The 27314-nt window shown below is 34.9% G+C and overlaps 2 protein-coding genes across 2 annotated transcripts; one reads left to right on the top strand and one right to left on the bottom strand.

The window, feature by feature from the left end:
* Positions 1–5188: 5188 nt before the first annotated feature.
* LOC105629372 (Chaperone DnaJ-domain superfamily protein) lies at positions 5189–9862 on the top strand. The gene is made up of 9 exons (XM_012210954.4): positions 5189–5489; positions 6547–6637; positions 6738–6798; positions 7452–7529; positions 7926–7999; positions 8423–8536; positions 8633–8740; positions 9304–9342; positions 9536–9862. The coding sequence occupies exons 1-9, from the start codon at positions 5383–5385 to the stop codon at positions 9620–9622; spliced, it is 759 nt and encodes a 252-aa protein (XP_012066344.1). The 5' UTR covers positions 5189–5382; the 3' UTR covers positions 9623–9862.
* A 341-nt stretch (positions 9863–10203) lies between these two features.
* Positions 10204–26751, bottom strand: LOC105629373 (serine/threonine-protein phosphatase BSL3). Its single transcript, XM_012210958.4, has 21 exons — positions 25723–26751; positions 24469–24529; positions 24288–24366; positions 24091–24170; positions 23915–24009; positions 23669–23768; positions 21324–21393; positions 19393–19494; positions 19213–19294; positions 18790–18969; positions 17700–17973; positions 17364–17601; positions 17106–17276; positions 15776–16014; positions 14159–14243; positions 13954–14052; positions 13677–13876; positions 13524–13599; positions 11192–11327; positions 10981–11120; positions 10204–10883 (listed from the first exon to the last, which is right to left on the bottom strand). Exons 1-21 carry the CDS (start codon positions 26156–26158, stop codon positions 10800–10802), a joined length of 3027 nt encoding a protein of 1008 aa, XP_012066348.1. The 5' UTR covers positions 26159–26751; the 3' UTR covers positions 10204–10799.
* Positions 26752–27314: the final 563 nt, after the last annotated feature.

The raw sequence follows: 27314 nt of genomic DNA, 5'->3' as shown, positions 1-27314 counted from the left end.
TTTGACAGACTTTGTTTTACTTAATCCCAATAATTAATTTTTTAATTAATATCGTCATCCCTATCATCTATTCTACCCTTCAATACCTATAAAAGCTGCGATCAATTGCTTTTCATTTTCAGTTTTATTGTTGTCGGCAGTTATTCTAGTGTTTGATTTTGATCGAGGCAAAACATTAATTTAAATGATACGCAATTAAATATAAAATTAAGTGAAAACATTTTTTTTTTATTAAAAATGACTTAATTTTCTCTTTCCGGAAAAATTTAAGATTGCAAATCATGAATTAGCGATAACAAATAAGATGTTGACCACTAAGAAATTTTTCAAAATATATTATTAATCTATTAATTTACTATAAACAGTAAAGAGGCAAGAAAAAAATATATAGTTGATACTGTTTGACCTAAATTTTGGAATTAGATTAGCTAACGGGCGGTGGAGTTTGGATGAACATTAGAATTTTGCTTACTTTAATGAAATGTTCTCTAATTACTTAAAAAAAATTTGTGTCAACGTCCAAACAAAGTGTCTTGGGAGTGGAAAATTATGCGTAGGAATAGGTTTTGGACGACTTAAATTACATTTTTTGTATTCTCTTGGGATCCAAATATTTGAAATTAAGGTATTAACCACATTGAAGAATCGATTAACTATAAAAAATATAATTAATTAATTAGTAATTATAGGTCATTAGCATATTCCATTCTAAATTAGAATTGTTGGTTTGAAAATATTATTTATATATTTTTTGAAACCACCACTACAAGCAGCAGCAGCAGCATCCACCGACTGATCATCCCAAATTTTGATTTGAGAACAAATGAAACTATTCCATCCAACTTCTTGATGCTCGATTTCACCTCTTTTACATTTTCTTAAAGCTTCATAATGCTTTTCCTCTAACCACAACTACGTAATAATTTAATTGTCAAATAGTTTGCGTTGACCATGGATTAATAAATCCTTGATTACCAAATTTTTGAAAAAAATAATGTTTTCTAATTAAGGAATAATTACTATTTAGTCTTTATGATTTCATCAATTACACTAATAATGATTATAATGTAGGATCATGTAATGTAACAATGAAAGAAATGATAACAAACCTAGGACTAAACTCAACCAAACAAGAAACAAGAAAACTCCAATTTTTCAGTTTTCGACTGTGTTCAGCAATAACTTTTTAAGTAGCGTTTAGCGTTTTGACAATACTATTTTTACAGCATTTCGTAATATAGTATTTGAACTAATTTTTAAAGGTCAAAGTATTATGTTAATCCCTATAACGTTCCTATAACGTTTAACTTTTAATGTTTTAAATGCTATTATTCAAATATATTCTAAGGAAAAAAGAACCATCGGAAAATTACTACTAATGCCACCAATTTTTTTATTTTCAAGTACAAAAAAACGAAAAAGTACCAAATTCTGAAAAAAGAAAAAACATATATACATGAATCCACTTCCCTGCCTTGAGAAATTTTCCTAGCGACGCAAAACAAAAAATAGTAAATAAAAATTTATAAAAAGGCCCTGCCTTAAGAAAATGCCCTATCGTAAAGTGGCATCTCAAAATGGTTGATACAAAATTGGCAAATAGGGATGAGCCACGTAACGAGGAGCATGAAAAATTTCCCAAATGAGACCATTTCCTTGCTTTTCTCAATAAAATATTGTCATTAAAAGGGAGACCAGGTGTTATGGAAAAGCAGAAGCATATGGTTCGGTGTATGTGATTCCCACTAAAGTTTCAAATGTGGCCATGGAGGATAGACGATGATATGTTGGGCTATTTAGGTAAAATTTACTGTTTTAGTAACGTTTAATTATTTAAATAAATAATATTTTTTAAATAATTTTTTATAAAATTTTAAAAGTTAAATATTATATATTTTTATTTTTTATAAAAATGTTATTCTAATTTTTAAAAATTAATTCAAATGTTATGTTATCAAAAATTATAAAAAATAAAAATTATTTAAAAAATTATTGTTGAACAAAGCAATTAGTAGAGTAAACAGTAGTTAGGAATATATTTGACCGTTCTAATTAAGTTTGTGTTTTACATTATAAAGGATATTAAATGCATGTAACACTTAAATTTTTCAGAAGAACATAATAATAAAAATATTTATCTATAAAAAATAAAATATTAATTATTGATTATATTGCATTCACATGTGTTTGTGCCAAAAGGAAAAGAAGGGAAAAAGGTGTTAGTGGGAATTGCATATGTCATGTTTGTAAAGCTTTGTAGCTTTGAAGCGAGAGAAGTGATGTGTGAAACCATCAAAATGTTAATCGCAAATAATATAATCTTATTATTATTATTTTTATGCTCAAGTAGAGAAAATACTTTTTGAAAAGAAAAGACGTCAAGTGGACAAATGAACTAAAATACTCGTACATGGATAACAAAGTGAAGGTTGAAGTTATATACGTATAAATGTACACATACACGTAAAAAATTATTTATTTAAATAATTATCTTTTATATTTTAAACCGAAAAAGCTCATGTGTCCAATCAAATATGCACCTAAACAGCCTCTACGCTTAAATTCATATTTATCCTAAGTCTTTGGCTTTACATGACATAAGCGGAAGCAAGACCTCTGCTTTGAGATGCACTTTGTTATAAATAAATAAATAAATAAATAAATAAATAAGCTAAAAGTTAATAAACAAAAAATAAATAAAAGTGAAAAAGGAGACATTATTATTCTCGTCCAACAACAAGTGTTGCTGTTAGAAAGTTTTATAGAAGGGACCTTTCTATAAAAAAGCCATCTTTATTAGTATTCTCTGTCGCAACAAGATCTTCTCTCATTATTACAGTGATTAGATGATCCATTGGTGGCACAGAAAGAAAGAAAGAAAGAAAGAAAAGAGTGGGAAAATGCCAGAATATGTTGGGACGAATTCCCTCCCTCCTTTCCACTCCATGCAATAATATTGGGAGCCAATTTTGCCAATCAGGACTTCACACGTGGCACTAACATGGACAAACCTTCCACTAAATTCAATCCAGATGTATTGGATTGAGTGCAACGAAATTGCTTAGAAGCTATATTACACAGAAACGGAAAGAATAATCGTACAAATGCGAAAACGACACGTACAAAATTGAATTCATCATATATACACATGTATATTTAGAAGAAAAAAAAAAGTCATTTCATTGATGATAGGAACTAACAAACTGTCAATAACTATTTAAATAACTTTTATCAAAACGCTCAATGCTATGTTTTATAATGTTCAATAATATAACTTTTTAACGTTTTATAAAAAATTACTCTAAAAAATAATGGCTATTAAAATAATTAATTTTACTGATAAGAGCCGTAATGTTATATATAAATGGCAAGAAGAAAGTAAAGCTTCAAGGAGAGACCTTAGCAATTGTCGCGGTCCAGAGGCAATAGCCGTATGTATTTATTCATGTACGAGCCTTTTAGGCCACCAATAATGAATCCATGATGGTGAGACCAGCGGTGGGTGTGGGTTACCCTTTTCTAATCACCACTCACCCACTAGGTGTTGGTGGCCAGCCTAGCAGAGTATCTGTATATTCCTAGTTTTGTGTGACTCTCTCTGTACGTGTGATATTTTCTTACACGTGTTAGCTTATGTTTGATCATCTTTTTATGGGAGTGAAATTACTTATTACATGTACAACATAGCAAGATCCTGTCTCAGAATTTCTGGGAATAACGGGAAGGTTTATATGCCTTTTCCATGAGACAATGTATTGGTTTTATCAAAATCCATTACTACTTTTTATCCTCCAGTCTGTTCTCCAATCATGAAACCTCTTTAACTCTTCATTTTCATTGGCCCTAAATTATTATTTTTTTTATTACATATATTGGAAATTGTAACACCACTCAGATTTACTTAATTATGGTATTAATTTTGGATTTAGCTCGTCAGGGCTTTGTGGGCTTGAGCCCAATTTCATCGGCCTTACTTGATTATCCAATTTGTGTAACGATTTCATTACTTTTACATTAGTATATAATAAAGATAATATCATTTCATTTTAGAAAAAATCTTTTAATTATAGTAAAAACACTAAATATTATTTTAAAACTTGTGGATGATGAAGAAGAAGGATTAATGAGTTGAACGTGATTCTGCTATACAAAGCATAATCCCTAAAACTTTCCTTTGCTCAGTGGATACACGACCAAATAGAAATTTACCGCAGAATATATGCTTGAAAATGCAAGTGGATACACGATTATGCTGATACAAAATATGAAATAAAAAACTTTTAAAAAAAATAAAACAAAAAAAAAGCTAAACTAATTATGAACCGAACAAACAAAACTAAGTATTTTGATTTTATCTTTTTTTTTTTTAAAATATATAGTTAAAAATATTGACGTTTCGATAAAAATCTTTAATTATATTAGTTTGATTCGGTCCAGGTAAGTTTTTCCGACAGTAGACGTTTGTCAAATCTTTTAAAAAAAATTCTTAATGGGCTAAGAAGGGGGAAAATGACCATGTACATTTACCATAAGCCAAGAAACAATGCAAAAGTATTTTGGGTTGGAGAGGCTCTAGCTATAAATTTGCAGGGAAGGTGGTCGGGTACGTGGCCAAGCATGGAGGCGATGATGCTAGATTTTGTCCACCCAGCGGGCCATGGCAGGGCACCACCCATTCGTACATCTACATTGGTACACTAGGACTAGACATCACTTGCTTTGTTTTGCTAGGCATATCATTTGGCTACCATTAATGAGTACATTTTGTTTTAACGTAAAATTATTATGAAATTCCTCAAGTTTGATTGAAATTATTATTATTATTATTTCATTCTTAAGTTTTGATTTTGTTAAATTATTTAATTTTGTTATCTAAAAATGTCTTATAGTATTTTGTTTGCTCTTGTTCAAAAATTTTGATTATAGCATTGATCTACATGATAATATATTTAAATTTTATGATAATGTATTTAGTAATTAAAGATCTAAATTACAAAATATTAAAGTCAACATTAATATTTTTTTTACGAGATTAATAGTTTATTTGTATAATTTTCTCTAACTAATTTTACTGAACAAGGTTTGATATTAAAAAAAAAAAATTAGAGAGTTATTGGGCCTAACCTTTTGTTTTAACGAGGAATGGTATAGTATAGGGCCTCGCTCGGTCAGTGCTCCAAAACGGGGAAAAAGTAAAATATTTAGCATTGAGTTCGGTGAGTCGACTCAGTTTATCACCCGGGTTCTGTTTTGCGTCGAGCCCTTCTTTCCTGAAGATTGTTTCTTTTGGTAGGCCGAGTTGTGTCTGCAACTCTTCGGAGAATCCCCGGTGTAACCAAAAGAGGAAGACAGAGATAACGTAGAACGAGCAAAGAGGGAGAGATGGGAGACAAGAGCTCCACCATAGCCACAGCCACAGACGACGATTTGCTTCTGAAGAGCTTCTTCGCGGAAGTTAGCGAAGTCGAGAGAGATAACGAAGTCCTCAGGTCTCTATCTTTCTCTCTATTTCTTCGAATTTCTAATAATTTTTTGTATTTGCTTAATCTGTTATGGAGTATCCATTAATATTTATTTCTAATTAGGTTTCCCTTAAACGTTTTCTTTTTCTTATTCGCTTACCAGAATTCAATTTGAATTCTACATGTATTCTAGTTTTATTCGGAATCATCTTTGTTTGGACTGATGAAATTATTGTTTTTTTGAGATATGGTATTTTTATGTACTTATATTACATGTTCAGGAACATCTTAGAAATGGGATTTTTTCCTGCGTGCATGAGTATGACATTGATGTTTCCTGCATGCATGAGTATGACATTCACCCACAGGGCATGAATTGGGTATTTGATGCCAGCGGTTTCTTCCTCAAATGAATATTGGCTGACTGATTCTGATTATAGTACTTGAATAAGAAAGCAAAATTGTATGTTAATGGGGGAAGAGAGTTTTTTGGGCAATTTTCATAGTGGTAGTCGTCATTGCATTTTGATTTTTATTCTAGGAGAAATGGAATGGAATTTGAGCCATGAATGTAACCATGGATGCATAAGGCTTCACTAGAATGTTAAGAAACTGAATGTGAGAGGTAAAGAAAGCAGGAGGAAGAAAATAACTTCAGAAAGCCTTTCTTTCAATGACCTTAACAGTAAATCAAGTTTAATGATGCAAAGCTAATATATAGCTAAAAAGATACATGATTTTAAATTTAAAAAAAAAAAAAAAAGAATGACAAGCTATCATGCTCTTTTTTTTTTTTTTTTGGATAAAAATTATTTATTCATTATTCTAGAGGACTTGGCATTTTCCTTTTGCATTCATTTTCAGGAACCATATGGTTTATCTTTTATCCTATTCAATTTCAAACAATTTTCATTCCGTAGGTGTAGACCCAAGAGTAACATTCCTTTTTCTTTGTTAGCAATTTTTAAATTTCCCATAAAATTTTAGATGCTTGATTTTTTATTATGATTCATTCTAGACAAAATTATTTTATTCTCTTCTAATTAAATCTTTTGGCCCTGTGGAATTATTTTAAAAACTCTAGGATCCTTGCATGCTTCAAGTTAAATCCATTTGAGCATCTAAATCTTCCATTTGATTCCTCTCCAGAGGACGTGAAGAAGCAGTATCGTAAGGTACTTTTCTCTGCAAATGGGATTGAATCAATTATCTTGATGGTCTGTGGTTACCTTCTTATTTTTTGCGACCTATTCACTTGTCCTTTGCTGCATGTAGTTATCTTTGCTGGTTCACCCTGACAAGTGCAAGCATCCACAAGCAAAAGAGGCCTTTGCTGGTAAGTCACCTTTCAGGCACGGTGTTAGGTGCCATTTTAGGGGAATAAAGTGTAAGGAAGAGCTCAGGGGCAATAAACATTGACCCATGTAATGGTCTGCTTAGGGGACATGATATAACTGAAACAGTAATTAATAGCTCTTGTTATGATTCACATAGATTATATGTGTCAAGACTTCAGGTTAGATGGAAGACATTTGTTACTTGGTGCTTCTCTTCTCTTTCGTTTATTTTCGTGGATTATCTCTAGGGTTCTTGTTAATTGGTTTTCATTTGTTTTCCATATTATTCTGTTGTTTTTTGCTGTTAGAAAAAGATTCAGGCAATTAATTTTGAGCATTGCCAGACCAATTTGTTAAGATTTTGTTCTAGGGTTAGGGACTCGTTATGTCTTTCTGATGATTGGGTCCGTAATTCAGAAACAAACATCATATAAATCTTTTCATCAGAACCATTAGAAAGCCCTCGAACTGTGTTTTTTGCTATTGAAACCTCAGATTGAAAGTAGTGTTCTGTAGAGCTTCTCACCCCCTTAATTTGGTCCTAACCATGGATGCATAAGTATACATTAGGGTATAGACTTTGTCTCTAATATTTCCACTTTAGAAGTAAATTGAATGTTTCACCGACATTTGATTGTTGACTTGTGAGCAGCATTGGCAAAGGCCCAACAACTTTTACTTGATCAGCAAGAAAGAGATTATCTTCTTAGTCAAGTTACTGCAGCAAAAGGTCAGTTCCAAGTTATTTAATTTATTTTCTTTTTCCCATTTTTGCCTGACTATATTTTTGTGAATAATTTGTGGATTATTTGATCTGGAAGCATAGAGGCGAAAGGTGGGTAACATTTAAAATTAATTGCTTAAATTAAGTCCAATGGCAAAGGTTTGGAATACGATTGATAAATTAAAGAGATTGGCTAAATTTGATAATGTGCAAGGAAGATGTGATTTTTCTCGTCATTTAGCCTTTTATTCACATGGAGAATTTTGATATAATGTAAAACATATACACACATCTTACTTGCCTCACTGCATTTTGTGTTTCAGCCGTTCATATGTTTTATTTTATCAAATAGACTTTGTCAGCTAAGATAAGAGCTTATGGTTAATACAACATAAACTGCAGAGGAACTTCTGTCGAAGAGGAGGAAGCAGTTGAAGAAAGATACTGCCAGTAAAATAAAATCATTGGTCGATGAGGTATGTCTCCTTAATGCATTTTGTTTTTGTGTTCATTTCAACCAGTACCATTTCATGCATTAATGACGTAAGATTGCTTTGACAGTCAGTATGCTTTCACGGTATTGTTTAGTTTCCTTTTTTTGTCCCTTGAATTCAGTTTCCATCGTTATTGACTTATTTTATTCTTCACCTTTATTGTCCATTAGAGTCAGAGTTGCATTGAATTGATAATTTCTTTATATTAATGTTTTTGGAACTTGAGAGTCTTTATGTAAGGGTTAATTACAAAAAAATTCTGAACTTTAACCTTTTTTCTTTCAATTATATACATTTCTTTTAAATTCTTTTCAATATCTCACATGAACTGTCAATATTGTTTCAATTTTACCCTCATCAATTCAAGAAACTAGCTGATTTCTATGCCCGTTGGATGTGAATCAGGGAAAATATGAAAAACAATATGAAAAGTCTGAGGAGTTCCAGCGGGAACTGAAATTGAAGGTTCGAGAAATATTAACTGAACAAGAATGGAGAAGGAGGAAAATGCAGATGAGAGTATGTTGGAAACTTAATCATGTTCCTTGTTTGCCTGGTGTTCTAGCTAAAATTTCCACACTCACGGTGCCCTATTGTCTTTGTGTTGCATTTTAGATATCAGAAGAGGAAGGTAGATTGAAGAAGGATGAAGAAGAACAGAAGGAGATGTGGAAGAGAAAGCGTGAGCACGAGGAGCAGTGGGAAGGAACAAGAGAACAGAGGGTTTGTTACCTGTCACAATTTAATCTCAGTCCATGGATCCTCACAATTTATATCTTTACTTAACATGAATATTGTTGGGTGGTGCTAGTTAATAGCTGATTGATATGGAGCATCCACTGAATTTGTTTTATCTGCATGACATGAAATGTTATATTGTAAAGAAGAAGAGCTAAATACAAAAGGCTTCAAGCTTTAAGTTCTGGACCTAGATATAATGCCTTACTAGTTAGGAGTTTCTGTCATGTTGAAAATTTATTCTGTTTCTTGATCAGTTTCCACCATAAATGTCAAGGTTCGTTTCTGGTTTTGTTCTGCTCAGCTTAGTTAAAGTAGTTAGTAATTAGATGAGTACCTACTCTTGTTTGATTGATGTAATTGTTCAATGATGCAACTCTTGTAAGATCTTTCCCCCCTGCTGTATTGCCCTGTTCCAAAAAAGTTCTTTCTGCCCAATTATAGAGCTTAATGTCTATTGTTTTTTCTTATCTTTCTTTGTATTTAACATCTCATTTTATTAGTATTATCATCTTTCAATCTATTTGATATTTCCACTTGATCATCAGGTTTCAAGCTGGAGAGATTTTATGAAGACGGGGAAAAAGGTGATGCTCTATACTGATATATATATATATATATATATATATATATATATATACTGTTAGTCACTAGAGAAAGAATTGTCATAATTGATACTTGAACGAACATTATGGATTTTCTAAATCATTAGTCGCCTTCTTTTTTTGGAAGGAAAAATAAGATAAAATAGAACCTTAGTTCTTGAAACAATTTGTGCAGGGTAAAAAGGGAGAAATTCGACCACCAAAGCTCAAGACAGAGGATCCCAACAAATCTTATGTTCAAAGGCCTGTAAAGCGAGGTTAATTGGTAACAATGGTCTTGAGGCGAGTGGCAGTGATAACCAGGCTTTGATGGAGGGATTAACACAGCGTCGGTGCACGTCTTGCCGGCTAAGACACTGTTACATTTTTATAAGACATGGTGCAATTTGTTGTGCCTTATTTAGCATGTGAAGGGTTTCGAGACCTTAATTGGGTCCAACAGTAAAAAACGAGATTGTAAAATACATTTATATTAATATGCTTTAGAATGTTAGTTTTTGAATCCTTGAAGAGTCAGTTTATATTGAAGTTTTAGAGGTATAATTGGCGTATCACATTATCAAATTCTAAATTTGGCTGATAGAGCACTTTGTGAACTATTTATATCCTACTTTGGGCTTGATAATAACCAACTTCTAGTGTTTTCAGGCAATTGATATTACAGGAATCAATTTCTAACAATAAATGGATGACAGCGGTTTCTGGATTTTAAGTGGTGCTGTGGTGAGGAAAGGAAAAGCTACTCCATTATGATGTAGCTTCTCAGACGAAGATGAAACAAGAGAACAAATAATAGAAAAGTAATATTTCTCACATCAAGCAAAGCATGCCCAAATTTCGCTATTCTGACCAAAACTTCCCAAATCTTTTATGTCGCTCAAAAAGTTACTTATCTTCACACAAATTACATCGTACAAAAAAGGCAGAAATGAGAATTACACAGGACAACACCTCTATGATACATGGACGCTCACAAACCTTTGAAATATTATATATCTCACCATCACATACAATAACCTCACGCCCCCTTTAAAAAGAGTAAAAAAATTAATATCAACTAAAGTGAGGAATGGTAAAAAGAAAAAAATATTAAACTAAAGTGAAAAATACCCAGCACTACCAACCCATTGAAATAAACAACTTGACTTCTACCCGCTCGTGGCTCAATTTACAGAGGCGGGTGCTCCTGCACTATCTTTGAGCACAATATCAACCTAACTGCCGCCTACAACCTGGTTCTCGAACTTGTATCTTCGTCACCTGCCCTACCTACTGTGCTTAGGATTTGAAAAACTGAAAAAGCCCTCAAACTTTTTATCAGGAACACGATTACAAGTTCGGAGTTCCCGGATATGGCATCATGCTCTATACAGACACCAGAACCCAAGGTGGTAACATGAACCCAGAATGAGTACTCGGGAAATAATGATAAGCATCCACTATATCCATGCAAGAGATCCCCGATCATTTGCTACTTGAGGACGACCTCTTGTTGGTGTAGGAGGTCGGTTAGCATTCAATTCCTGCTCTCATAAAATACCAATAAAAATCAGACACAAATTACAACCAAAGATTAGAAAAGAAATGCTCAATAATGAATATTTCAGACTGCAACACCACCTGCATCCATGTATCTTCAATGTGGCGTTCAGGTGAAGTTTCAGGCGAGGAGATCGCAGGTGGTAAGGGATGAATTAGTTTTGGAACCACCACAAGATCTCTTCCCAAAACTAAAATTGCCCCAGCATTATTGGCAGTACCTGGGAAAAACACAGAATTGTAAGTCCACGTCAAGCTTTGAACAAAGCAAGTGATCAATGCCAAAACGTACCACAGTAATTGGTGGCTGAGAAAAGTGTGATTAGATGTCCCTGGGCAAACCGTTCAAAGCCATCCATCACACATTCATGGGCACGTACAATTAACTGCAGATCATTGTTGTTGCAGAATTCCATTACTCTATCCGGCTGCAACAATGAAACTTCAATGATCAGCATAACAAAAATTGCAACCACCATGGAAGTGCCTTGCCAAAGACAATATCATACGAAGAATCAATGGTGGTATTTGAATAATATATATATATATATATATATATATATATATATAACATGTATATGATAACTTAGCTCATAAATTGATAAATAGCTTAAACAATATCTAAAGAAACAATGCAAGTCCAGCAATTGTCGCTCTATTATAGTGCCTTGAAAAAAACACTGAACACAGGAGCAATCTAAAGAAAACTGAACGAACAGAAACAAAATTATTCTTTTCAGTTAAAAGTTGACTCTCATCCAATACAGCCATCAAATAATACACCTTTGGAATTGCCTGCATAGACCCAGTCAAGAATGAAAACAATTCAAGTTGTTATTAACATATTGATTCTTCTCGAATTAGGATTGAGTTTAGGAAAAGGAATCCATAGAAACTGCTCAAACTATAGAACCTTATTTTGTTTGTTCTGCAATAAGCAATGGAAAAAAGGAACAGGAAAGTTTCAGCAACTGGCAGTGACAGTTCACCAAATTGGGGCTTGAAATATGACTAGAACATCACACCAATAACAGTAAGAAAGGCACCTATTCTATTCAACAGTTTCTTGATGACCTAGCCCACCAAAACATGAAAGATGTTTACATGTTCTGCTAATATAAATCTCAGTATGGAATAGGCAAACCATGACCAGTAAAGTTCCGAATATGTATAAATATTCTCTGCTGAAGAAATCAACATCTCAACTAGCCAAATCAGGTCCAAAATCCTTCAGCAAGAGCAGATGCATTTTCACTATCCAACATTTATCAATATAGATCATACACAGATGTATAAGACACCAATCTTAATCTTTTTTGGTAACATATGGTTGTAGGTAAGCCCTTTCATGAGGCACCAACAGGTTCATACCAACACACAATAAGAAAGAAGTTGCAGCAATCTCAGACACCAAATCACTATCACAACCATCAGACGGAAGGATCACCCAACAACTACAACTTAGTGAATGATCTACACACAATTCACACTAAATATCACACTCAATTAGAACAGCTTATAAAGTTATAATAACTCCATTAGTTGTCCCTTGTGACTTTAAAATGCCAACTAATGACACAAAGAAAAGTCACCAATCTTTTAGGCTTGCAAGAGCCTTAAATCTTTACCTGCAATATGTAGTAACATTAGACAGTAAGCAATGGTCATTTTTTCTTTTTCTTTGTACATAATTAGCATGTTTTTAACATTGAACATCAATTCTATATTTTCACAGTACAAATGCCTTACTACTTTGAAGCAATGTGTTAAACCATTTTATTTTATTCAAACCCATCAATTCAATTTGAATTTTCACATAATGTTAAGCAATAATGAAGATTTTCTAGTTTACTACCAAAGTCCATTCTCTCAATCATTTGAGAGATGCACAAGATAAAAAAGTATTTGCCTCAACAGCTAGCATTACCAAGGACTAAAAAAGTCTTAACATATTTATATGTTCAGATGTTCACAACTCAATTTTAGGTAAAACAAATCACAACTTGCAGCCGCGGACATAAGGGCGCCTAACTTTGCCAATTCAACAATATCTGCAGCAGCCATTGGCTGGAAACGCAAAGCCAAAAACATCAATGTAGAACACTAAATCAAACCCCTACACGGGTGCCCAGTAGTGGAAGTTAAATATTTCATCAGCATCACTAGTTCTCCAATCTAGACAGACCCTGAAATACCTTAGATGATAACAACTGTCATTTCAAACTCAGAAAAGTTCTTTAAGCGTTTTAAATACAGACCAACCAACTGAAAAATCTAATAACTATGTTGCATGAAACAATTACTAATTTCCCCACAATCAGGTTCACAATATAGAATTAGTCCTTAGCTGTCTTTCAAATAACTCGAATATATTAAACACATTTCTTTGAATGCATCAGCAATAAGTTGCTCGAAATCAAGCCAAGAGTAAATCTATTTGGAAGATACATATGTACATATCAGCCAAATAAACATTTGCAAATAATAAGCAACTTCTTCAACAAAAAAAAAAAAAAAAAAAAAAAAGATTTCTTTCAAAATATTTCAAGAGTTCTTTAACTGGGAGTTAAAAACATGTTATAGTTAAGTAATGAATCAAAAACAAGCAACATGACTGCACTCACCCCAAAAGTCACCAGCCCTGGGCCTCTAGCATTTGGTCGTAATCCTTCCACACTGTCATTTTCTGTTGGATCAGACCTACGGAAGAACAAGATAATTAAAAGAAAAAGGTCAATGGAGATCAGATAGATATAAAAAACATGACATGCACTCACCATAAGAGATCCATAAGCACGATTGAGCCTGCTTCCATGCTGATCGGACGCTGAAGACTCTCAATCTGTTCCACGTGATTTATTGAGCGGCCAATACCACCATGCATACAAATAATTTTCTTTTCAATTAGTGCTGCCAAAGGAAGCCAATTGAACAACCGATTTATCCGATGCCAAACCCAAATTCCATCTCTTTCCCCCTATATGATGATTAATTTAGTTAGTGACTAAACCAATTGGTGAGAATGAGTAAAGACATTATGTCTATTAGCAGTACCATGCGCTCAATGCACTCAATCCGAAAGCCAAAAAGGGCATTGATATCTGCAGCTTCATGGTTCCCACGAATTAAATGAACATTATGGGGATACTCAACCTAGAACAGTGAAGCAGTTATAGAGAAACATAAGTGACAATGGTATCATAAAGATTATATATTTATACATAAGGAAGGGATTTACACCAAGCAAGCTCAGAAATACCTTCAAAGCAAGCAGAAGCGTAATAGTCTCCAAGCTGTGCTGTCCTCGATCAACATAATCTCCTAAGAAGAGATAATCGATATATCTGATATTTGGGAAATAAAATTAGCATGATTACATATATATAATAAACAAAGAATGTGAATCTCAAAGAACATGTATATTTTTGCCCATTTTAAATGTAACATACAAGTATGCAAGTGTTTAAACCACAAAGACAGTAGTGGATAGAAAATGCACATTGAAGGAGCATAAAGCTGTTAAAACACATACACCACCTAACTATAGCTGACTATCCAATCATTGTCATATCCCAAATTAAAAAAGTTTTCTTAGAAGGTGATGATAGCCTTGTTTTACAAAGCATCGTGATCGCCTACTCCTTCCCAGTAAACTGGTACACCACCATGCCATCCATAAGGGCGTACGGCTCTCTCCATGCTGTCACCACTTTAGATGTCACAATTGTATCTATCGCCACCATATTGTCACTCAAATGGCTGTTAATATCTAAAACTAACAAAATCAGGCCATAACAATTGCCGCTGGCACTACTCTCACCATTACTCAAACCCAACACACCCCCCCCCCCCCCAAAAAAAAAGAAAAAAAAAAAAAAAGAAGATGCGGCTGCATGCATTTTCATTTGTTCGCAAGAACTGCCATCTCTAGATGCACATATCTTCTATTCACAAAGCCGAAGGTAGTTGGCTGCTCTTTTATGCAAATATAGATTTTGGCATTCTACAAATTTTCCAGGACATCAGGATCTTCCTACAATGTAATAGGGGCAAGTTCTGTCTTTTTACAACTCGAATTGTGAACAATTAAGGTTAGATGCTTTTTAATTGAGTTCTATAAACTTTACTGTATTGCTTGTAGATAGTGGAAGAAACATATTTCTTCAGTCCTTAAAAATTCAGTATTACATATTTTAATGAATATCAGAGTCTTCTAGCAATTTCTGTGAATCTGAAATTTATTTTTCTCGAGTCCAATTTACTCGTTTGAAGTTTATTGGGATTTTATCAGATCCTCTTTTGTTTAACCAGCTTGAATGATTATGCTAGTAAAATGGAACTGCCTAGAAATCAAATACCAAATAATTGAATGTCGAGTTCTTATGTGAGCAACAGGTGGATGTTTGAAGGCTGAAGCTTGATATGGTTTATGGCCCCCTTAGCCTATTTGTAGAGACTTAACTGCATTTCAGTTTGATGACTTTTCCATAAGCCCTTCCCTCTTCTCAGTCCTTTGTTCCTCCAAGATTTAGCAACTAAGGTTTCAAGTATACAATAAGTCTTATCTTCTCTTCTCTTGTTTGACCGTGGGGAAACTCTTGTATAAGCCCTATGCCTTTGGAGGCAGCTATTCTCTTTATGTAATTCAACTTTACATGTTCAAAACAAAAAATTCTAAGACATGTTTATGAGCACACTAGTGGCTAAGTAATACAAAATCACTACTAGATCAACACAGCAATTTGGAAAGAACAATATATTGGCTCGTGTTGGTCTGACCAAATCAAGAATGTTCAACTTAAAAAACTTGTGAATGCTAAAACAGATGAACCAGTAAGCATATAATGTGAAAGATCATAGTTACAGAAGTTCTTACGCAATATCACCAGCTGTTGAAGGTGCACCATATTCATCAAAAAGACGCATTAGATCCCCAAACTGCCCATGCAAATCACCAAAAATCTTGATAGGAGCCCTCAGTTGTAACACACTTGGTTCACTTGAAAATATTCTTTCAACACTATCACAAAGGTCTGCTATCTCATTGCAATCCAAGAAAAATTGCCTACGAACAGGAGGCTTCCAACCACGTGGCTTTAAAAGATGTGCTATGACCTGGTACAAAAGAAGGATAACCTATTATTAAAGACATGAAATGAGAATTGAACTAGAAAAATAATTGTTGATAGGTGATTCACCTATAACACCCAAAAGAGGGCGCAACGCGCATGCACGCAAGGTACACACCACCTAACAAAAATTCACCTCTTACAACTTAAAGAACCCAAAAAAATTAAAAAAAAAAAAAGAATTAAGTTGAAGCATTTGAGAACAAGATGAAGAAATCTTGAAAACGAAGCTTTAGTTCGAATGTTTCAATTGACTGGAAACAAAACCACCAATTTTATATGGATGCTTAATGTTTGGTCAAGAACAGTGACTAACACAGAGGACAAGCATACAGTTACTGTGATGTGTGCTTTGATATAAACAGTAACAACTACTTGTACATCAGGTTGTCATCAAGAAAGACATCAGAATATGGCTTCATTCAGCAGTTTATGAACACAACGTCCTTGAAATGCTCATATTTTGGTAACAGTTGTAAAACAAGCTTTCATGCACAAAACCGATGGCAACAGCATTATCAAAAATATCGGCAAATCTGAGACCTTGAGCAATAGACAACCTGGTTGAAGAAGCTAATGTTCTGACATAGTAACTCACATAATGATTTCGAAAGAGCAAGAAAGGATAAAAGATTAGATATGCACTTACCCCTACTAAAAAAAAGTTATATATATGTATATAGGTCCAAAACCAAACTGAGGACATTGTCATAGTTTATCTATTATCATTGTAGTGTTTCATTCAACAGAAAGCAGATGTAGAATCCAGTAATAATGTGCACACAGAAAGAGGTACGCAACTCAAGATTTCAACAAAATAGTCAACCTGACTCTTCAACCAATCAGATGGATGCTTAAATTTGGTGTATTTCACCAGTTCGTGCATTGTCTCCATTAAATTAAATATATGCCACTATTATGCTGAATAAAATACCAAACCATACATCAATAAGATAAGATCCCACATATTTTCAGTCAGCTGCGTGTACTTAATATTTCACATATCTAAAATAATATGAAAGATGCATGTAGAACCATTTCTGGAACTGCATAAGTATCTGAATGAATTCCCTATACCTTTTTGGGCACACTATTGATGGACATCTGTCGATCCAGTAGTTTCCTAGCTGCAGTTGCACTCTCTGGCGTCCCATAACTGACTCGTCTGCCTTCATTTTCAAACTGATCAATAGAAAGTTGCCTGACCATCCCGCCTAAAGCTCCACCAGTTTCTGCAGCTACAACAACCTGACATAGCAGGTAGGAAAACAAGCATTTTCATGACTTCATCAACTTGAGATCACATCCAAAATTAATAAAACAATATATACTCACAGCTCTGTGATGCAGTCGAACTCCAGGAGGAACAATATTATTTGATCCAGAAGAATCAGGCTTAATCAATGTAGAAATCTGTTTTCCACTTGGGGTTGCCTCAGCACCACGATCCCTGTCAGGCAATTCAACTTCTCCATTAACCTGGCGTGCCTTGGCAGCAGCCAAAGTGGCACTGATAGCCTCAGCTTCTGCGGCCGATGCTTCAACCAGATACTCCACACCCTTACTCGTTCTCCTATATAGTGATGCAGATTCAACAGCTCTTCAAATGATTTCAGAAACATTCTACTTAAACCAATATAAATAAAAATGCAATTATAGAAGCTAGCGTACCTAGGTCCTGGGAGCATGGCATTTTCAGTGCTTATATCAGTGTACATGTCACCATTTATAGGAGGAGCAACTGGATTACCCAGTACAACAGCACCATCAGGTACTGCTTCAGACATTGTTTGCCTGGTTCTTTCATCAACAAATCCATACCTTCCAGGTATCCTCCCTGCATGTATGTTAGCTGCAGCAGCTGCAGCTGCAGCATGAGAAGCTGCAGTTGTTGTTTCAGCAGCAGCTAAATCCTCAGCAACAAGCAAGTCATCAAGCAACACCCCTGTAGCACAAGTAGCACATTATTATGCTATGATACCATGAATAGTGAAATGGTAAGGCTGCTATGATATAATTATAGTGTGAATTCCATTATCCAAATTATAGAAATGGTTTGGAGCATCTCTGGGATAGAACTTAAAAAAATCTTCTGAGAAGGACTGGATCAGCTATTTGCCATTTCTTCTCTTTTCCAAGAGCAATATTTCAACTAACAAACACATAAAGGTTAATCAGGAGAAGAAAATGAACCTGACAGAGGTCAGTGTCTATATGATGACATTTTATTATTCCTATAAGGATGGCTTCCCAAACTATCAACATATGCAGACATTTCAGATTAACATGTGCTAAAAAATATCGGCTTCCCTAGAGCTTATATCTCTAAGATGCTTCCAAATATTTCTGCCCACCTGGCTCTTCCAATGAACTTAAACAATTTGTTCAAGAAAAGCGTCAAACCTCAAAGCATTGAAGCTCATATTAATTCAGATAATGACCAACTAAAAGCCACACCTGATGTCCTACGAGATCACTTCAGTTTAATGATGGTACATATATTATTAATTCTCTCCATGGAATTCTAGAAGGTCCTATCCAGCATCCCATTCCTCAAATCAACATTTCTTGACAAGAAACATTTCTAGCAGGTAGTCGTATCTATCTTCTCACACTATCCAAACATTTTTCCTCATAAGAACATATGATAGATTTATTTACACATAAATGATGGTCGTTAACTTCATGTTACAAAAAATTAAAAAAAAAAAAAAATGGAAACAAATGCAGCAATCATAAAGTGACTAGCTTCATCACTTACCACCACGTAAACCACCATAAATAAATATCAAGTCACCAACTGCAGCCGCTGCATGCCTGCAGCGCCTGGTCAACTCAACTGCAGCATCACCACCAGCAGCATCAGCACTGTACCTTCCAGTCCTTGGGCTAGTAACAACAGATTTTGTATCACACCAAACTCCTGCTGCAGTATCCAACACTTTACACAGGAGAAGAATCAATTATTTGTCAGAATACCATGGTTGGATCATAACAATAACGACGATGAAAAATAAGATTAGCAATAACACGTATACACACACAACAATGAGAGTATGTACAATCAATACATATGTGAACAGGCTACAACTGAGAAACCAACGCCCACTCTTGAATTTATCTAAAAATTTCTTCATAGCATTTATGTGTGAAACTGAATTTTGCATAAACACTTATCAAGTACCTGCAACACTGGATGAATCTTCTACCATCCGACCGCCTCCAAGTGCACCTCCAGACACATGGAGTCTCGCATTAACAAAAACCTAAAAATACAACAAACGGATATGATAATTGTTCCAGCAGAAATCAGATTGCCAACTAAAAGGAAAAAAAATAAAACGAAAAGGTAGCTAAAACTTACTGCTGCATGTTGATATCTTGGAGATGGAGAGACACCAGGAGCAATTGCCCATTCCCAGCGACCATCCCTATGTTTGGCTAGTCCATATGCACTTGCCAGTGGCTGTGACAGTTACAAGAGAGGATTTAAAAAAAAAAAAAAAAAAAAAAAAATACAAATAAGAGCTTTGACATGGTGTTACAACACAAGAAGCTAAGAAAGTAGCCACTGCTTGGCATTTCCAAATGAAATATAGCAAACTTATAGTTAATATTATTTTTCATAAGGAAAAAGCACGAAAGTGAGGTAAGATTAGATGGTACAATGGTGTCCAAGTGCAATCAATTCAAATATTTAGGCTCTGTGTTCCAGAAGGAAGGGAAGTCTCATAGATGAAGATGTTTCTCATAGAACCCGAGTAGGAAGGATGAATGAAGGAGTGCTACGAGTGTAATATGTGACAGAAAGATATCTAACAAGGTGAAAAGTAAGTTCTATATGACGGTGATAAGACCAATAATGCTATATGGGAATGAAAGTTGGGCACCTAATACGCAACATGTGCAAGTAGATGCGAAAAGAGATGGATGTGTGGTCACACAAGGTTGGACGAGATTAGAAGTTATCACATTAGACAAAAGGCAAGTTCCTTGATCTTTAGTAAAGTAGGATTAAGCCCAAAAACTCTTTTTTTTCCAAAAAGTCTCAACGTCCTCATTGAGAGTCGCTCTGCGAGACATCCAATGGTCTCTAACTTGGTCTTCAAATCGTAAGATTCAGCTCGTTTCCAGCTTGTCTTGCTTTCAAGCAAGTAGCCTAAGTTGAAGATAAAATGAGAGAAGGACGCCTGAGATGGTATGGTCATGTATTATGTAGAGCTACACATACCAAGTCCACAAATTTGATACTTTAGTAATGGAGGGTGCTAAAAAGGGAAGAGGTCAACTTAGAACTACCTGGAGGGAAGTTATCTACCACCTTTAGATAATTTTTATTATTTTTTTTTTTTTACAAAAACTATTTCAAATTATTTCCAACTTATACTTTGCTTTAAACAAATGATTAGGATTCATATAGCCGACCCTAACTAGTTTGGACTAAGGCTCAATTGTTGTTGTTGTTGTTGTTGTAAAGTTATATTTAATAACATCTACATAGAGTTTGAAATATATCCATGTAGAATTCATTTTATTTGCAAATGAAATTACTAAAAAAAACCATTTGTAAATGTTGGATCAACTATAGAATTCATCTTAAATATGTACCTTTAGTAGATTTTGGTTAGAATTCATCGGCCTTAGCATCTTAAATATTAGTAATAACAAAAGGACAAACTCTTGGACATGCCTTCAAGTCCTATTACCAAACTGTCCCAACCACCAATCAATTGTGATGCAGTAAATCTGATGCCCATGCAGAAGCAAAGAGGAGGGACTTGCACAGACAATGTCTTCTCAATCTCCCAGCAGCCAACCACAAAAACAAATTCATCTTGAAATGGATCCAAGGACATAATTTGAGGTATGGTTGAAAACAAAACACATCAGAAAATTATGACCAACCAGAGAAACAAGGTTTTTGGAATTTCACCTTAATATTTTGTCTAGATGCAAAGTTCCTTTTGAATTCTGTAGTTTAATAAAATATAAAATCGCTCATGCTTTAAGTAATTTTACAGTTTCCTCTAAAAGTAACACAATCATTTTCAGTATCCATATACGGAACTTTTGTTATTCCCAATCTCATGAAAACCCTAGAACAATTAGTGGTTCCACACTGTGTTTTCTCCCAATTAAATTCTAACATATGTACGAACTCAGGCATTAAACGAAATCCATATGCCATTCCGAAATTAAATATTGACAATAAAATAGAATCTGGGAAAGCTAATTATTTTTCATCATATATCCACAGTAAACAAACATTCTGCAAGCCATAGTTTTATAGCTCACCACACTGTTTGCATCTCTGCCCCCACAAAGCAGAAGAAGACCATCTGAGCGAGCACTTGCAGTGGCATACCTAGTCAAAGATAAAGGATCAGAAGTAGGCTCAACTTAAGACCAGAATATAACAAAAACCAAGATCAAAGCAAATCAACAAACCCAAGCAAACAAAATGGAGCCGACCAATTATGATATAAAATACCAAACATGCAGCTAGTGATACCTGATGTTCTCAAGTCTTATAAGCATTACAAGTAATCGCAAATATTGTGTATTGCCGTGAAAGAAAACAACACTGTATTAGGGGCAGAGATACAACACATCCTCGTGAATATTCAAAACTCAGGGAATAAAACCACGCTTATGATTACATAAAAACCATTATTTTCATTTTTTATTTATGGCCATCTAGTTTTGAGTTTTCTACCTTCTTGGTTTTATTTTTCCATTTATAATGTTTATCCAAACATAAATCGAAGAAACTGCTGCTTCTGTGAAATTCTTAAAGTGCTCCCCAGCACTCAACTTTACTAACCTTTAATCCCAAGCCAGTTTGGTCAAGCCATGTGGATCATGTTTCATAATTCCACCAGATTTAGAGCTACAGTTTCATACAGGTTTGGGGCCTCTAAATCCTTTATTCACTACTTCCTAAATGTGAATTCAGGTTTACCCCTTTCTTAATTCCTAATAAATCTATGTGTTCAACCTTTTGTACCAAACAAATGCTGGTATACAATGTATGTAAACTAACCATCTCAATTTCCCTTCTCTCAAACAATAGCCACCACCAACCTCATCTTCTTGTATATCCAATTCATTCTTGTATTTCCAAACACCCATCTAAAAATCATTGTTTGTTCCATGATAATCTCCTGTATGTATCATTTCTTTATTGTCCAAGACTCTCCACCATGTTTCATAGTTGGTCAAATGACTCAAAATTATCCTATAAAACTTCCCACTTGATTTAGCTGATATTTTGCAATTGCAGAGAACTCCTGTCACACTTCACCACTTCATCCCTCTTGTTTTGATCTCATGGGTGATATCCTACTGACATCCTGTCATTGTTTGTATGACAGATCCTAAATGTTAGAAGCATGTGTGCTATGGGACCTATATTCCCCATACATCCACCTCCGTCTCTTCCCCTTCTTTTTGCCAAAGTTATAATCCATATATATATATATCGTTCTAGCCAGAATTAACCCTAAACCCTTAGCCTTAAGGTGCTTTCATAACTGTAACTTCATTTAGCTCAAACTCAAGTTTCATCTATTAACACTATGCCATCTATGAACTTCGTGCATCATGGGATATCTTCTTGGATATGCTTTGCCAACTCATTGCTCATCTCCCAAAAACGGACTATAAATAATGAAATTCACAAAAACTAAAGTATTGTAGCATTCATCACCACCACTTAAATTTGTCCAAGCTTTCCACAAAACAAGCTCATGAATCAAAAGGAAGACCCTGAGAGAGGCCATTTTTAAAACTTTGCTCCTCATAAGCCTTCCTCTTTTTCTGAGGAAACTGATACTAGAGAAATTTCAGTAACTTGCAGAAAAGAGGTTGTACCACGATGACTAAGTATAATATGGGCAAAAATGCAACCTTCAGCATCCTTTTTTTCCTGGTAGTGCAATTGGAATTAAAATCTTTGGGAACTAGCTTAGTCTGTCACATGTGGGCTTGAATCGGTATTACTCTTATGGAATAGAAAAATAGCATTAGATTTAATCCCTCTAACTATTTTTGGAGATAGTGGAGAAAGAGAGGTAGAAAGGCCCTTGAAGGGGAAGAGTTGTCTCTTCCAATGCTATAAGATAGAGGACGGCATACATCGATTGTTGGTTTTATAAGCAGTGATTGTAGACAGATAACTACTTTCGACCTTGCATTTTTTTATCTTGTGTATGTTTTTTGTCATTGTATACAGATAGGCACCCTCTTACCGCTCTTTAATGTTATTCTTCTTTTTGCTCATCCCAACAGGAAAGTTATTGGAAGTCAAATTTGCAAAGAGGATAGCAACTGGATATTATTTCTATTTTGCAATGGCAGAAATGTCCAATGCAACATTTCCTAAATGCTTAGCAACTATACAAATATTAAAACCATTGAAGCAGATCACCACTTAAGATTACAATCAGTTAGGTACCATTTAGTTAATAACAAAATTCACATAAACCAGTTTAACCTCATTAACTAGATGCAATACCATCTCAATAAGGCTTTTAGAACTGAAGTGGATACTGCAGCATGCCACAAAGGAAGACTACATAAAAAAGGGTATACAGTGATACGCTACACATTCATGTCATAAGCGAGGTATGAGAAATTACATGCATGGTGGTGGACCTTCCCCTTCAGGTTCCAATTTACGCCACTCATAAGGCTTGGCAGCTGTGTCAAGGGCCCATACATCTGACAAAGGACGCTTCCCTGAAAATCATTGAACCAAAATTTTTGTAAAAATACATTAGAGATCTCAATGCTACACATATGCATATCAGAATTGTAAATCCACATGTTAACTTTTAGTCCATTCACAAAGAGGGAAGATACTTTGATTTTTTTAGGCTACTTACCATCATTCCCTCCAATTGCCATGAGATACCGTTGGCCCACCAAAGCCATTACATGACCATATCGTGGCCCTGGTCCAGGACCTTGAACAACAACTCTACAGGAAAATTATTGTTTTAATCACCAGATATGTAATAAATATGAAAGAATGAGAAAAACTCTTTGTTAAGAGTCTAACCTATGCCATCGTGGCCGTTGTTGTGTGAGGTCAAGAACATGAAGATCCTCAGCGGACAGGCCAGCTGGACCGATTCCACCCTGTGTTGGGATGTGCAAGATTCTAGTCATAACTTGGTCAATATAACAAAGGAGAAATAACAGAACCAACATAGAGCAAACTATATAAACACAAAGGATAATTTGCAGTGTGCTAACCTGAATAACAACCATGGTTCCCACAGCAGTAGCCACATGAGCAGCCCTTGGAGTGGGTGGTTCTCCAAAAGGAGTAATCCTGAAAAATTAGTGCAGCATAAGCATATTTAACATACAAGAAAGTAAAAATGCAGTGGTTTAGGCAAGACATACAATCTGATGAAATAGAGGATCAGCTTACCTAGACCATTTATTTGTTAACACGTCATAACAGTGAACATCAGCAGTGGCACCCGCTAGTCCTGCAATTCAAGCAAATTATAAAGGTAATAAATTTGAATCAGAAAAACATTACCACTATAAGAATCCTTGGAGAAACAAAAATCCATAGTATTAATACCATTTCTTACATGCAGCCAAGCTGCTCAAATCAATTGTTCCCATTAGATTAGCAGACCAAATCCTATTCCAATTAACAGATTTTGGATCTAGCATATAAATGATAATCAGTATCATAAAGTGCCATAGAATGAACACAATGTACAAACTGACCTTTCTAACATTTCAACAAAGCAGAGGTACTTAAAAACACGAGAGGTGTCACAAGACTATATCAGGTTGAGATCAAAATGAATTAATTACAAACACTTCTCATTAATACAGCTACAAACCCAACCGCAACTCAAAATAAAGCTACAGATTTCAAAACCATAAATTAATTCTTTATCATTTTGAGTCGGGCTTCAACACAAAAGTTACAGTTCACCACAAAAGCACCATTTTTGAAATGAGGACATAATTAGCATCCAACGCACCACCATGTATGATAATAAAGCAAGTAAATCAGTTAAATTCACAGGCCTTAGTAAAAGATTTAAGCCACTTAAGTGGCAGTTGTATGATTTGTACTAAAACAACATCAGAACAAATACCACCAATAATTTAGTGGATTAAACTTGTGAGGATTCAAACAAAAAGAATGGTTCATTTGAAGCTCAGAATCATAATCAAATATGAGTTTCAGACCACAAATATAAGGGTCTACAGCAGCCCAAAAATTTTTCAAAACAGTAACACAACAACATAGTTCAATCACACCCAAATCGAAAGCAGCAAAAGAAAATTTTCTCATTTCGAACCTAAAGAACGCAACAAAGTTTAGGTTCACATACCACTTACATTGTTGTTGCTCTTAGTATGCTTTCCATGTCATACACATTGGGAAACCAAAAAAATATGCAGCTTCTACAACTTACATCCCAACTAATTGATTTATTTGGTAAAATCAATTTTTATATCCAAGTTTATTGGTTACTCAGTTCTAAGAAAATCTATAATGGAAATCACGTTTATAAACTTGGACTTCAATTAAACAATAAATTTTTTGCACCGACCCAAACGTTGCAGCTAACATTATTACTAACTTATCAGGCAATCTGGCAACTAAAAAAATTGGGGAAGAAAAAGAAGAAACTAAATGAAATGGAACACATACGGATTCCTGCATTCCCAGCCGAAGAAGGGGCCCCTGACGCAGCAGAATTGCCCTCAAGAGCCGTGGCACCACCAAATAAAATCAACCTCGGCCCAATGTACCCAGGTGTTCCCTCTTCGCCAACAGCAGCAACTGCAGTCAGGGTGTGCCCGCACCTGGGACCTGGCCCATCTTCCTTCTTCTCTATAATCGCATTAACCACAGAATAAGTAGGTGCGTGCCTCGGCCCAACCACAGGGCTCTGCTGCTGTGCCTGCGTCTGTGCCTGTACCGGCTGCTGCACTGGTGGCGGAACCGCAGCAGAAGCAGAAGTGGGAGATCCCGCTGGCTGCGGCTGATCCCTTAACTGCTCTCTATCCATTGCCGCAGGCGGCGACGCGGTTTGGGCCGCAGAATCATGATCGGTATCGGGCACCATAGACGAGTCCACATCCATTTTTTAAAACCTTCAATCTAACCCTAATTTCAAGATCGGAGCTAGAATTCCAACAAATTAGCGTCCCTAATCAACATTTTGAACGATTACTCCTGAATTCCAAAATAACAACATACAAGCAATGAAACCCTAGGTCAGATGGCTTCTTTACGCAATCCAAGGTAAAGTCCAGATGTTTTCTGGGAAATAAAAATTGGAAAAGAGAGAAAGTTGTGATTAGGTTTTCGCGTTTTATATTCTCCCCCGCTCTCTCTCTCTCCAGTCTCTCTCAAGAACCAAAAATTGACGACGACGACAAGCCGGTGGAGGAAAGAGAAAAATAGAAACGGGACGGAGACGATCTCGACGCCTTTAACACATCAAAGAAGAAGTGAAGAAATACCAATCTATCTATTAATCAAAAATCTCTCTCTTTTTGTATTTTATTTGTTTTTTCTTTTTTCTTTTTTCTTTTTTCTTCCTTCCTTTCAAATGTTGCTGTTGTTTCTCTCTAGAAATGGTAGAGGGAAGGGAACTCTATTCTTTCTCTCTCTAAAAATGATGACGTGTTAATTTCTCTTTGGGTCTTTTTTTTTTCTTTAACATTTTCTGGGAAATGATGAGGGTCGGGGGATTTTGGTTTTGGATTTGTTTTTGTTTACCGTTATCAACCGGTTGAGGTGTGTACGAGAGGAAGGGTAGACCGCCGTCAGATGGAGAGGATTGACGGCGGAGAAGGGAGACTGCGTTACCGAATTAACCGGGGATAGGTTTAATTATTAACGGTGATAACCGGTTTCCTATTTGTAGGGAGTTTTGCCCTTTGCCACCTAGTGGGGGTGCTGAATCACGCCCACGCCCGCTGTATGTAATATGTGTGACGTGTCACGTGTCACGCGCATTTATTTATTATACTACAACTTACATTATTAAAAGTTAAATAAAATAGAGCTTCATTTTAATGATTATAAATTTAAATAGGAACTAAAATTTTTTAAAATTTATTTATAGCTCATTAGCTATTATTAAAAGAAGTTTTTTACTATTTCACCTTTTTTATTATTTTATTTATATTTTTATTATATTCTAAAACAAATATAGAAAAATAACTATATATAAAAAAATATTAGCAAATACAATCAGTTTAGAGAGTGAGATCTTGTCATTCCCATTTCTA

Source organism: Jatropha curcas, chromosome 1 (assembly GCF_041381405.1).
Source record: "Jatropha curcas cultivar XTBG-Jc1 chromosome 1, XTBG_Jcur_1.0, whole genome shotgun sequence".
Classification (NCBI taxonomy): domain Eukaryota; kingdom Viridiplantae; phylum Streptophyta; class Magnoliopsida; order Malpighiales; family Euphorbiaceae; genus Jatropha; species Jatropha curcas.
The sequence above is the reverse complement of the archived record's forward strand: the minus strand, read 5'-3'. Positions and strand labels throughout refer to the sequence as shown.

Bases quoted from the DNA above. Each gene is read 5' to 3' on its own strand.
- LOC105629372 (XM_012210954.4), top strand. From the start codon at position 5,383: ATGGGAGACAAGAGCTCCACCATAGCCACAGCCACAGACGACGATTTG. The intron at 6,799-7,451 runs GTAAGTCACCTT...ACTTGTGAGCAG, and splicing joins AGCAAAAGAGGCCTTTGCTG to CATTGGCAAAGGCCCAACAA. The intron at 8,000-8,422 runs GTATGTCTCCTT...GATGTGAATCAG, and splicing joins TAAAATCATTGGTCGATGAG to GGAAAATATGAAAAACAATA.
- LOC105629373 (XM_012210958.4), bottom strand. From the start codon at position 26,158: ATGGATGTGGACTCGTCTATGGTGCCCGATACCGATCATGATTCTGCG. The intron at 18,970-19,212 runs GTACTTGATAAG...TCCTGTGTAAAG, and splicing joins AGATTCATCCAGTGTTGCAG to TGTTGGATACTGCAGCAGGA. The intron at 13,600-13,676 runs GTGAGTGCATGT...GTTCTTCCGTAG, and splicing joins GTGCTTATGGATCTCTTATG to GTCTGATCCAACAGAAAATG.